Source organism: Buceros rhinoceros, unplaced genomic scaffold (genome assembly GCF_000710305.1).
Source record: "Buceros rhinoceros silvestris isolate BGI_N320 unplaced genomic scaffold, ASM71030v1 scaffold12469, whole genome shotgun sequence".
Lineage (NCBI taxonomy): Eukaryota > Metazoa > Chordata > Aves > Bucerotiformes > Bucerotidae > Buceros > Buceros rhinoceros.
The window spans coordinates 81766-94525 of NW_010430304.1; the positions used below are offsets into that span (position 1 = coordinate 81766).

Genomic DNA, 12760 nt, shown 5'->3' on the forward strand with positions numbered 1-12760 from the left:
TTTCTGCCTTTAGTAGAAGAGAACAGTACTCGGAAACAAACACTGTATTTCAACAATTGAATATAAAAATTAAGTGCTTAATTTTTTTTGTACGATAATGCTTTTTGCGAAGAAGTATATTGCTTCTTTTAATTGTCAGGTGTGATCTCTTAGTTACACTGTAATGTGACCAAATAAATGTCTGCAGTGCACTAATTTGCAGTATTAGTCTCCTCTTATTTTTTTTTTTTAAAGAACGCTCTAGAACATACTAACTTATTGTATTTATTTGTTGGTAGGTCCAACACCTTACCCTCATCAGTATGGAGTTACATGCTCGAACCAGGCGAGATTTGGAACCAGATCCAGAGTTTGATCCGATCTGTGCTTTGTTCTACTGCATCTCGTCAGACACAGCGCTGCCAAATACGGATAAAAAAGAAGTCACTGGTGCTGTAGTGATTGATAGAGACAGGACGCTCTCAAGCCAAGGTTCCTATTTCTTTTTTCTTGACATACTTTACCAAAATGCTTATTTCATAGTAATCAAACAGTAGCAAGCAAAATGCAATTGAGTATCTGTATTACTATTTAGCTCATTTAATTTTGTCTTGTTGACTGTTGGATGAATGGCCATATTAAACATAGAGTTTTCCTGCTTATATCTTCCAAAGAACTATTGCATGGGCTGTAAACCACAAAGAACGTAACGCACGTGCAAAATACTGTGTCTGCGTACCTGTGGACAAGCTCCTGCAGTGTTCTCAAAGTATAAAAAGGAAAACCTGCCTTTAGTTTCCTACTCAAGTTGCTGGATAGCGACAAGTAGAAAATGTTAAAAGCAAGACAGTATGTTTTATATTTTACTTAAGGGTTATTTTTGTGGTTTTATCTGATCCTTTTAGGATCTAAACAGGGGCCCTTATTCTATTGTACCTTTTTGGCTTTGTTTAGACCAGTGATACTCAACCTGTGGCTCTAGAGCCGGATGTGGCTCTTCATGGCCCTACAGGCGGCTCTCGCAATGTAGGCGTCTGATCGGCGCTCCACTCTATCAGGCAGCGCGGGGAGCACTGAGCAAATGGACCAGCAGTGTGGGAGTCGCTGAAGTTCCCCCTCCCATAGGGGGAAAGAAAAGGAGCTGCTGGGATCCCCCCACAGGTAAGAGTAGAGATCACCTCCCACCCAGCAGCCGTGGGGCAGAATGGGGAAAAACTCGCCCTTTTGCCCCTTCCACCCCTCCACCCCACTCCTTCCTAGCAGCCAGAAGGGGTTGAAGACAGAATGCTGCTGGGAGAGAGGATGCTGATGTGTCATGTCGTGATGTATCAATATGTGATGATGTTGAGGAAGCATCATCACACATTGAAGTGTCATGATGGAAAAAAAAAAAAAATCACACTGTTGATAATACCAACTTGATTTTTATGGTGCTCTACAACTCCATTTAATAAAGAAGTGGCTCTCCAGCTGTTAAAGGTTGAGTACCACTGGTTTAGGCTAGTAAACAAAAATCAAAAGTCCTCTTTCTTTCAGGGTTTCTTTGGCATTGTGAATGTGTATTAAACCACAAAATACTGTCTAAAATTTAAGTGTGAACAAAAACCTACCAAAAATAAACCTAGCATTAAGGCAACAGCTCCTTCTTTTACCAGTTTATTTTTCCAAGTATTGTAGATATTATATCATGTTAAGCAAAGTTCTTATTATTCTCAGCACAGTTAATTCTCGTATTATATGCTTGTTACTATCTTTAAACAAAATTATGTTCATTAGCTTACTAGATAAGATTTTCCGCAGTATAGCCACTATGGCTCCCTTGGTGTGTGCCACAGACGAGGTGTTTGCCAGAACACCTCTGTAAAGAGGTCCAATAACATCTTTGAAAAACCAAAGGTTCTGATCAGGGTTTGTTAGTGAAATATATTGATGTATTTAAACATTATTGTGATGTTCCTTGATTTAATTGATGTGTGCTGTCCATATATTCTCAGTTAGAACTTTGAGTTCCCTGTGGAGTGACTTGACATTGAAATATACCTTTTTCCCCCTTTTTTGTATTACTGTTGTTTTGTAAGTTACAGTATTTGTTTTAACATCTGTTGCTGAAAGCACACATTAACTCTCAAAGTCTTAGAAAGTAGAATGCCTTTTGAAAAACTCCAGATTGTTGCCTCAATCAGAGATACTACTATCTGTTGTATAGAGAAAATGAAAAGACTGAATCTGTGTTGCATGTTATTCGTTTAAAGAGGGGTTTTTTATGCAGAGGGCAAATGCCGAGTTCCTGCAGACGTATGACTTTAGCTATTATTCACACATTATCAATGTAGACACTCTTCATGTGCGCTAAGTGAGCACTTGCTCCTGTCCTTCCATTTCTGTTACTTATTTAGCAGTGTTTAAGAAGTATACTAAAAATAAAATTACGTTACATCGCATTTGCATTCTTCAAAGCATTTTGCAAAGCATTACTCTAAGCTAGCAATTAAAATACATATTTTGCATGAAAACACACTGTGAGCTGTCATATGGTCCTTTAATATTTCTTATTTAATAATAATTTTCTAATAGCAGGAGTCTTGTACATGTAAAATAGTGAAATTTCTCTTGAATTAAATCTGTTTAGACCTGAGAATTTGTGCAGGATTACCATTGTACAAGGTGAAAAGGACAAACTTTTTCTCCCAAGAGGAACAAAACAAGTCCATGGAATTGCAATAATAATTAGTGTTAAAGATAAAAATAGGTTGTATTCTGTATTTTTTTTCAGTTGTATGTTTTATTCTAAAGCAGTATTGTTAACTGAAGTCGTGGAATTCCTTCTAAATTGTAATGATTTTTTTTTTTTACTTTATTTTCTAGGGAGCAGAGACCAAGCCCCCTTGCTCACAAGATCTGGCGTTACAGGACTAGAAGTCAGTTACGCTACTGATGAAAGAACTCTTTTCCAGGAAGTAGTGAATATTGTAAAAAGGTAGCATATCTGTACGTTCTGCTTTTATTTTTCAGGCTTGGTACAGCAGATTTAGTTCCTTCAACCCTTGCCAGTGTCTCCAGTACTGATTTTTGTTGTTGTTGTTTCCCTTGAAGGCTTATTTCTAGAGTGAACAAGCATGGTGGTCTTTCGAATAAAAATACTTTCGCTTTTCCTTTTCTCTGACAGCAAGAACATTCAGATCCTCTTAAGCAACTGAGTTACAGTCTTGAAACTAATCAGCCATAAGTAATCTTCTTTAACATACAGCCTCTGTTGTTAATCCCAGAATTCATTACACATCTCTCTCTGAAACTCAGAATAGGAGTTATTAATAGTGCTGAGAGCTACAGAAAACCTCTCAGATGGGAAGGATTTTCCTAGGGACTCTGAGGCAAGACAGAAAAAACCCCTATGTGATACTGAAACTGCTAAGGACAGATTAAAATAACTGGTAGTTGAAAAATCAGTTTCCTTCGTTAATTTTGTCTTCTCTGAATGGAAATCCCCTGCTCCCTCAGACTTGGAAAACTGCTGGTTTTCCCCATCTCCACCAAGGCTGGGAAGCCTGTTTGGTAGCCCTCTCAGCTGGTGAGTAGGTGGAACCACAGATGTCTCTCCAGGCCCTACTGTCAGAGGTGCAAAGCTGTAAAATTGCAAGGAAAAATAAACAGATTTAAACTATGAGTCACCCTGCTGGAATAGAGGCACGAGAAAAAAAATGTGTACTAGGCAGAGTACATTTGCAATTCTTTCTCTCTCCAACCAGAAAACCTCTGATGAGAAAGACATTGAACAACCCCATGAAGCCAGAATACAAAAAGAGTTGCTGAATGCAACCAGCACAGGGTGGGTCCTGACAGAGCAGCAGATCCCTGTTCAGAGAAGACAAAATTCAGGTAAGGAACGTAATTTTATTTTTCTCTTTCTTGGAAATCTAGTGCTCCATCAAACTTAAGAAAATTACTGAGAGGGAGAAGCTGCCAGTAAACGAAGAATTCTCCACCAGTTGTGTGGAAGTTTAAAAAGTGACGGTACATAAAGAGTATGGGAGAGAGAACTCAGCAGTTAGAATATGTATTTATCACTGAAGAACGGAAGTCTACACCTGTACATATTGAAGGCATTAGAGAATGAAAAAAGTGTAGAGGTTTTGTAGTACTTCAAGATGGAATGTACCAATCACCAGGCTGCTGATTGAGAAATCTCTTCTTAAGAGATCTTCTCTTTCAACACTGTGCTAGCGTGCCTTTTGATGCAACAACTTTATCTTCAAAGACTGAGTTAGTAGATAAAAGATTTGATCTGTTAATGGAGAGGCAGACTGCTGTCGTCATCTTAGTCTACTTCCCTCCCCCCTCCATGCAGTTATCACCTAAGGAATCAGACTTCTGCTGAACTCAAAACAAGTATGTTTTTAAACCTTGGACCATATCTTCAGTTTAGTACTCTTTTTCTCCCTTTATTTTCTGTAGCCTAGGTGAAAGAGAATAAGAAATTTTACTGGAGTAAATGTTTTATATTTCTTAAGCACAGAAGACCCAGAGTGGCTTTAACTGAAGGAAGAACTATGATGAAACTACTTGATTAAAAAGTAGTGGACTTCAAAAATCTTCCTCAATGCGAAATAACAAGCAAGCAGCTCTAATTAACACTTTCAGCATCAGGAATTATTTTTTAAACAGTCTCAGTGGCTGGTTTTGCCATTACTTTTTCCAGCATAAGCTAGGTACTTGTAGGTGCTCTTAATAGTAGGTCTGATAGGTTAGAGAAAGAAATCAATCAGGCCATGTTTAAGAAGCGTTAGCACTTGGGGTTCATAGGACAAAACTCAAAATCACCTTAATTTGTCAGCAGAGGACCATATCCATATCTTTTATACTGATGTATGTGTTAGGCTAGAGGACAGTAAGTTCTTGTGACCAAATAACCTGCCCAGCAACGACTGCATCTTGCTTTTGGTCATGTTCCTGGCCTCTTTGGCTATTGGTGGGAAGGGTGGAAGAGTGCAATTCCAGATCCCTGGCACAGTGAATGTCGGAATATGTATTCAGTCTTGTCAGTACCAGGAACAGACTTCGCCACCTTGTTGGTGTGCTGAACAGAGCATACCTCAACTGTGGGAGGGATTGTCTTGTGCAGTCCACCTGAAGAATTCTTGTTGCATTTCTAGTCATTCTCTTAGTAGTTGGCTTAATTCTTGCTCTTATTTCATATATGTGGAACATATTTGTTTCAAGATCCAGCCTTCTACTTCTCAGTTTAGGCCTTTTGTTTTATTCTATTCTGGTTATTGAAAAGAGGAAGTGGTTGATTCTGTCACTTCTTGTCGGTAGGTGTAAACTCTGAAAGAGCACAGCAGGGAATTCTTGACCACTGTCCCACCACACAGACAAGGAAAAGAGGATTCCTGGGAAATGTATCATTTCCTGCAATACTCTTAGCTCATCAGTCTCTTTTTCCATCAAAAATCTCTAAGCATTTTGTCTTCTAACAAATGACCCAGAGTACCTAAGCAAATAGTCTTTATAACATTCTGATATTGAGGGACACAGATGCTCAAGCAGAATGATAAATCAGTCAGGTTTCAACACCTGCTGATGTTTTATTCTTGGGCTGCACCACTAGCCTTTAATTACTGAAGAGTGTTTCCCAAATCTAACTTTTCATAGCAGAACTAAAGTTACTCTGTTACATGTTCACTGAAGATGAGTATTGGTCCAGAAAGTTCACTGGCATCAATGAGCTGACATCAGGTTCAGTTACACCTTCACTGCAAGTTCTTCAGCATGTGCTAGATCTGCATGACCACGGTACAATTAACGTGTTTCCACCTAGACATCTGTAAAGTAAATACCAGATTAAATGTTCTTCAGTGAAATCAGTAGATATTGTCTCCAATTAATTTGGGGCAACTGGCAAATGAAAGTAAGTCATCTTGAGGTCTGCAGACCAGAAGATAGCATGGGGTTTTTTCCTCTGGAATTGTGATCTTTGGTTTCACCTGTGCTGAAAACGAGCAGATATGTCCGAATATTGAGGGAAATAAGCACTTTTATTTCTAGGAAATTATTCCTGAGAGCTGTGAAATGGGAGTACTTACAAGTATAAGTGTAATCTATGTAGAACAGCTAAAAGAAAGCACATCATTGTAAAGGGAATTTGAGAATTCTCTGTAATTCTAAAAGGTATTGAAATACTCAGCTGATTGAGGGTTGAGAGACAGGAAACAGTTTGAAAGGGAGAGCCACAGAGGTGAGTTTGGAGGAGGCAGGGAAGAACAAACAACATGGATTTGCAACAAAGAAAAGCAAAATTAAAGTGGTTCTTGGTACCCTGACACCATCTTAGAGTTTGAGAAGAAGCTTCACTTACATAGGTCCAATTTTCCCTTCTTTGATAAGCTGTCCTCTGGCTGTAAACAAAAATGTAGGACTTGAGCTCAAAACTGGCATCAAGCAGCTGAGAAGCAACCTCCTTCCCCTCCTGTGCAGCCAGTGTGGATGACCTACAAACACAAGAAGTCAAGTTATAGGCTCTTTGCACTTGTCATAGGGGAAGTTAATTTTTTTTTTTTTCATTGAAATGGAGCCTGTTCCTATATTGCTGTCCTGAAGGGTTCTAACGTGCTGCCTGAACAGCCTTCTTGAATGGACCCTCTCTCTATTGTAAGGTGTCAGCTGCAATGAGTTGTGAGGAAAAATTGGAAGAATCTGTCTGCTTGAAAAAGTAAAACAGAATCACCTCGCTGGATGTAAAGGCAGAAAAAAGAGTTAGCATGTTCACAAAGCTCCATAAACCCATCAGTACAAAACACAGGAAAGCTGGCTCTTGGAGAAGGAGGAGGAAGGGAATGCTACAAGAATGTTTGTGTTGGAGATTTAAAAAACACAGGAAAAGTAGAGATGTCCAAGCCTGATGGAGCAGTGGATTCCCATGAAAGAGAAATTAAATGTCTGAGCCTCTCCTACACTTCTAAGGCAAATTGTGCCTCTCATCTGTAAGTACAGATACTACCAGGTAGCAGAAAGGGGCTGGTCCTGCAGGTGCGAGAGGAGCAAAATTTGGAGAATTCTTGTGGGAATGCACAGTCCCCATCTCTGTGACACACAGAGGATGTGGAAATGGGACAGCCTTGAAAAAGAAGTAGTAGATTCACTGCGACTGGAGACTCACCAGCCACCCACGGCTCTTTGTCCCAATGGAAGTAGTTTCTGATAAAAGTACAGAAACAGAGCATAAAGTTGTAAGATTTTTCTTAAAGATTTTGGGGATAAAACATTTGTAAATTAATGAGTTGTTAATACTTAACATTTAACTATTTTGTATAATGTTTTCCTTGCAAAGTATGATGCTAATTGTTTTTTTGTATTGAATAGAATGCATTATATTAGCTCTTCTGTAAATGCTCCAGCAACGTTTTCTTCTTGAAACAGAGATGTGTTAATCTAACCTTCCTTTTCCAGGCCAGTATCGTCTTCTGTGGCATTTTCTTGTAGAAATCTTTATTTAATGTCCTGTATCAACTTTATAGACTGTTATTGTTCAAAGCAAACTGGAAAAATATTTTCAGGATTGCAGTTATGTATTTGAATCACCAAGTGTTCTGTTTCCATGCACAGTTCCTGGTTTTGTCTGTATCATAGGTCTGGCCTAATAGTTTTTTCCCTCTTTTTCTCTTCATTTTAGCTGGAAGAAAAATAGCAGTCAGGAAAACCAGACACGTATTAGAAGGGAAGGTGTAACTGGGAGCTTTAGTTCACAAAATTCACAAAATTACAAATGAGAAAGAGGAAGAGATGGTATAGCAGCACATACGACTTAGCTTCTCTTTCTTCTCTGCAGCACATATGAGTTGAATGCTAATGCTGTTGTCTTTAAATCCTGCCAGTATAAATGCTGCTTTTCATCTTTGCAGAGGGACTGGCAACAACATGCAAAGCAGTGTCAGTGCCCATCCTTTTAATGAAAGAGCACTGTGTTGGCAGGCACCTCTTACTCCTGTCGTGTTAGTCCTAGCCAGCAGCTCTCAAATACCAGTACTGCAACTTACTAGTTTCTTGTAGGTGTAATGGTTGGTCTCATTACAATTTCTTCTATTGAAACAGCTTAAACTGATGATGAAGACCAACTGGATAGTATACATGAAAATTGTGAGAAGGGAGGATGAAAAATAGAAGACCTGTCCTCTCCTTAGCTCTCAACCTGTCATCTTCGTGGTACCGCATGAAAAGGAGAGAAAGCAAGAGAGAAATAGACTTCAGCTGAGCTCACATCAGCTAAACTTTGTGTTTTTCCTATTTGGAATAATGTTAGCTTTTAGCTCCAGGCATCTCTTCTTCCCTAAATACTGTAGGAAGTCTCAACAGATGGCACGCTGGTCCATTGGTACAGCTGGTCCATTGGTACAACTGGGGTTGGGCTGCAGGAGAGGGCACTTCTGCTGCTTAAATTGAGACACAGTTATCAGCAAGGAAATGAGAAGCAAGGAACAGCAGCGCCTCATGTTAGAAGAAAGAGATCTGATAGGTCTGTAAAACCTGTGGCCTAAAGTAAACCTTATTGCATGCTGTAGCGCAGGAGTTTGGGATCCCAAGTGTTGTTCAGGAGAAACTTTGGTTTTTTCCTTCAGAGATACACAACCAAAAATTATTTTGATTGTGAAGTTAAGAAATACCTAAGCATCCATGTGTTAATACTTATTATACATGTACAGTGTGGATGCACACAGACATGAATGTAAAATAGATGTATGTGTAACTTACTGCAGTATCTGAGCAACTCAGTTGCTGTTAGTGTGTGCTGTTATTGTTTTTCATGCTTTCAGAAGGGCATCACTTGGATCCAAGTTTTAAATATGGGAAATGGAGACTAAGGGACTTTGTTTACAGGGAATTTGCAGTAGGGTTTGAATTTGCCATTTACTAGCTACTCTACCGTGGTTTTCCATGTAGATAGCATTGTATGAGAGTCGTCTGATGGAAACTTAGACATCATTAGACTTTCATTGCCAGTGTGTAAGTGGCCCTTATCAGCATGTATGTTAAACAGAAAGAACAGGCTCTGATTCTGCAGGAGGTGGCTAAAACATAAGGAATAGTTCACACAGAGGACTTTTTTCTTCAAAGGCAATAGAGAGACCACCTTAGAAAACCTGAGATGTCCGAATTAGTTGAAAGATCTTCCTCTTAATGCATGTGTAGCGTCTAGTTGAGGAGGAAAAGCAAAGTAATGCACTGTAGAGTGGTACCCTGTGACTCAGTAATGTACCATTTATAGGCAGTCATCCCTAATGGCCAAGTACAAGCAAGACTGAGTTCAAAACTAGCATGCTGATTCTTGTCTTTCATTTTGAGTGATAAACTTCTCGATCTACGTGTGAATTTACATAGAATTGTGTTAACATGTAATATCTAAGTTACATCATAAGCTAAAGTGGTTTTATGTCTTGTCCTATAAAACATCTTCCCATCTGAAGGATACTAGGGAAATTCTTGAGATTATATGCAGATGGTTTACAGAGGTAATTTTACTCATTAGCTTAAAAGAGAACAGTAAGGCTAACTGAAGAATTGATGAAATGTGGTAGTCAGCTGCAATACAAATAGGGGTATTTGCAATAGTAATGTGATAGCCCACTAACATTTGGCTAAGTAGGAAGTGAGGGATTTAATGGCTACTTGAACAAGGAAAACCCAAATCACAAAGTGGTGCTCATATAGACACGGCAGCTTGCTGCTTCCAAACAGTGCTTGTTTCTGTTCAGAACAGGCTTGAAAGAGCAAGGAAATTCCCGGCGTAATGAATACTGGTTTATGTACCACATAAGCAGTTCTTCACACAAGTTTCCATGGCACGTTTGTATCTCTCATGGAACCCATCTCATAATGTCTTGCCCTGTGTAAAACCTACAAGTATTTTCCATCTTGAATTATGTGAAACCGGTTTCAAATATAAATGTAGATTGCTAACTTCATTTTAAATAATCAGTAGTGTTTTGCAGTAGGACCAGGATAGTTTAGCTGCCAGAATTAATGTGAAAATATGTTACCTTTTTTAGTATTTCTTCTAGTGCATAAATCATCATTGCATGATGCCTTCTCATTTCAAAGTGTAGATGGAGCTATTAATAACTTTGGAACCTCAGTTGGTGCTCATTTGTACATAAATTGTTCCAATGGGAAGGCCGTTATAAGCTCTCCCTGGAGCTTACTCTTCTCTGGGCTGAACAACTCCAGCTGTCTCAGCCTGTCCTCATACAGGAGGTTCTCCAGGCCCCTCATCATCTTCATGGCCCTCCTCTGGACCCACTCAAGCAGGACCATGTCTTTCTTACGTTGGGTGCCCCAGAGCTGGATGCAGTACAAAGAGAGTGGAGCAGAGTGGGAGAACCATCTCAGTCACCTCCGTTGACCTGTTGGCCACACTTCTCTTGAGGCAGCCCAGGATGTGATTGGCTTTCTGGGCTGCAAGTGGACATTGCTGGCTCATACTCAGTTTTTCAACAGCCCCAAGTCCTTCTCCGCAAGGCTGCTCTCAATCCACTCATTGCCCAGCCTGTATTACTGCTTGGGATTGCCCTGACCCACGTGCAGAATCTTATACTTGGTCTTGTTGAACTTCATGAGTTTTCATAGGCCCATCTCTCAACCTTGTCAGGGTCCCACTGGAGGGAATCCCTTCCCTCCAGTCTGTCCGCTGCACCACATAGTTTGGTGTCATTGACTAACTTGCTGAGGGTGCACTTGATCCCACTGCCCGTGTCACTGACAAAGATGTTAAACAGCACCAGTCCCGGTGCCTGAGAAACACCACCCATCACTGGTCTGCACTCAGACATCAAGCTGTTGCCTGCAACTCTGAATGTGACCATCCAGCCAATTCTCTATCCACTAAGTAGTCTGTCCATCAAATCCATGCCTTTCCAATTTAGAGACAAGGATGTATTGCAGGACGTGAGAAATGCCGTCAAATGCTTTGCACAGATCCAGGTAGATGACTTCAGCTGCACTTCCCATATTGACCAGTTCTGTAATCCCATCGTAGAAGGTCACCAAATTTGTCAGGCATGATTTCCCCTTAGTGAAGCCAATGAGTAAATGGGTAAATTTACTACTTCCACTGCAAAAACAAACAATCATTCAGTTGATTTCAACAGCAGATAGAAAAATATCCCCTGAAAGCTAAGTGCTAGTTCTTTTATTTTCTCTAGAACACTAGAAATCAAAAACTTACAGAATCTTCTGCTTTAGCTAAAAATTGTATCCAAACTGTTCCTTCACAGGTAGAAGTAGGTGGTAAAAGGGATTTTTGCAACTTTTGCTGGCTGGTACAGAAGCCCAAAATGTAATAAAGAGATATCCTTGCTGAGTAAGAAGATTAAAAGAATTTTCACTTTATTTTTCACAAAAAGTTAGTGTCCTGGGCAGAAGTGTGGAGAAGGTCTTTTCTGGAGCGATTCTCAGAGCAGTTTGTTACTTCACAGTGAGCTATCTTCTGCCTTTGGCTGGGATGCATAAGCAAGGAAGACACATTCACAGAAAAATCTGAAGCTTCATTTGTAATGTCTGGGGTACAACTTTAGCTTAGGATTTGGGGAAAGGTGCTACATCCAACAGTTCAGGAAGCATTGGCATTTTTTTATGTGTTTAAGGATGCACAAAGTACAGAGATCCTGTTCATAAGTCAAGGCCCCTGCCTACTTCTCCCAGAAACTAAGATTTAAAAGCCTGTGTCCCTGGGGCTTGGGCACAGACTGTGGTACATGACCTGTCGTCCAGTCCTCTACCTCCTGACAGCTGCCTTTTTGTCCTTCAAAAATAATAGATCTCTGTTCCTTGGGCTAGGCACAGAAAGACTGGCCAAAGAAAATCATTCTTAAGCTCTTCAGCAAGTGACCACATCATGACTTCTGGTTTTAATAGTGCCCACACAAAAGGTAGGTGATACAGGCTCCTGCAAGCTCCTCCTACCTGTGCATTGACTTTGAAGCCACCTTGTTTGTCCTTCTGTCTCTGAGCCTGACTGGAAGATGGGCAGTGACTGTGTCGGAAAAAAAATCTGATTTTTCTTTTTGTTGTACTTAAGCCAGTCAAATTTTCTACCTAGCATGTTAATACAGCATAAAATGAGTTTTTCTTATGTATCTTCTAGAAAAGTTATCTTAAAGGAAGAGGTATTTAAATAGAACTGGTAGGTATGGCTGCTTTTCTCCATGTTTCAGAGTTGACAGCTCTCACTCAACTGCAAATTACAACCGTCCCAATAAAAAGTCACCATTTAGGACTGGAAGTGTCCTCTGATTATTATGAGCTGCACTGCAGTACGTGTGACACATTGTTATTTGCAAAACATTCAAGTAGCCTGGTAGCAAATGCTATTCCATTTCATAAAGGAAAGTAGTACAACGAAGTCTGAGGACAGGTTTGTATTTCACTGCACATCTCTCCTGTGCTGGTAGCTAGGTTTCAGTTTGTGCTTGATACATCCTGATTCCATCTCTAAAACCTGATGAAACCTAGGTTTGTTCTTTATTTGTAAAGACTGAAATAATAGAGGTGTATTTAAAAAAAGAAAGAAGATTCCCAGTGAAAATATTCCTTCTAAAAATATTTTCAGTTGAACGTTGTTGAAAATCCTGAAAGATCATCTGTTTGAATTGTTGTCTCCAAGCCCAGATGCTGCTTTCATAGAAACCTATTGTGACTGCTTCTTTTTTAAACTCAGCATGATTAGAATGAAATCCTGTTTATACCAGATTGTTCGTGGGAAATGTTTTCTTAAATAATACAAAGCTCATTTTCC

General features: G+C 39.7%; 1 protein-coding gene across 1 annotated transcript in view; it reads left to right on the forward strand.

Annotated features, from left to right (window-relative positions):
* REV3L (REV3-like, polymerase (DNA directed), zeta, catalytic subunit) overlaps nt 1-12760 on the forward strand; it is a gene marked incomplete at its 5' end in the record, with an annotated part of 72593 nt that overhangs the window by 37313 nt on the left and 22520 nt on the right. Inside the window, 2 exons of the mRNA XM_010142996.1 lie at nt 279-471; nt 2845-2956. Coding sequence (XP_010141298.1) covers nt 279-471; nt 2845-2956 — 305 coding nt within the window. The remainder of the gene's footprint in view (nt 1-278; nt 472-2844; nt 2957-12760) is intronic.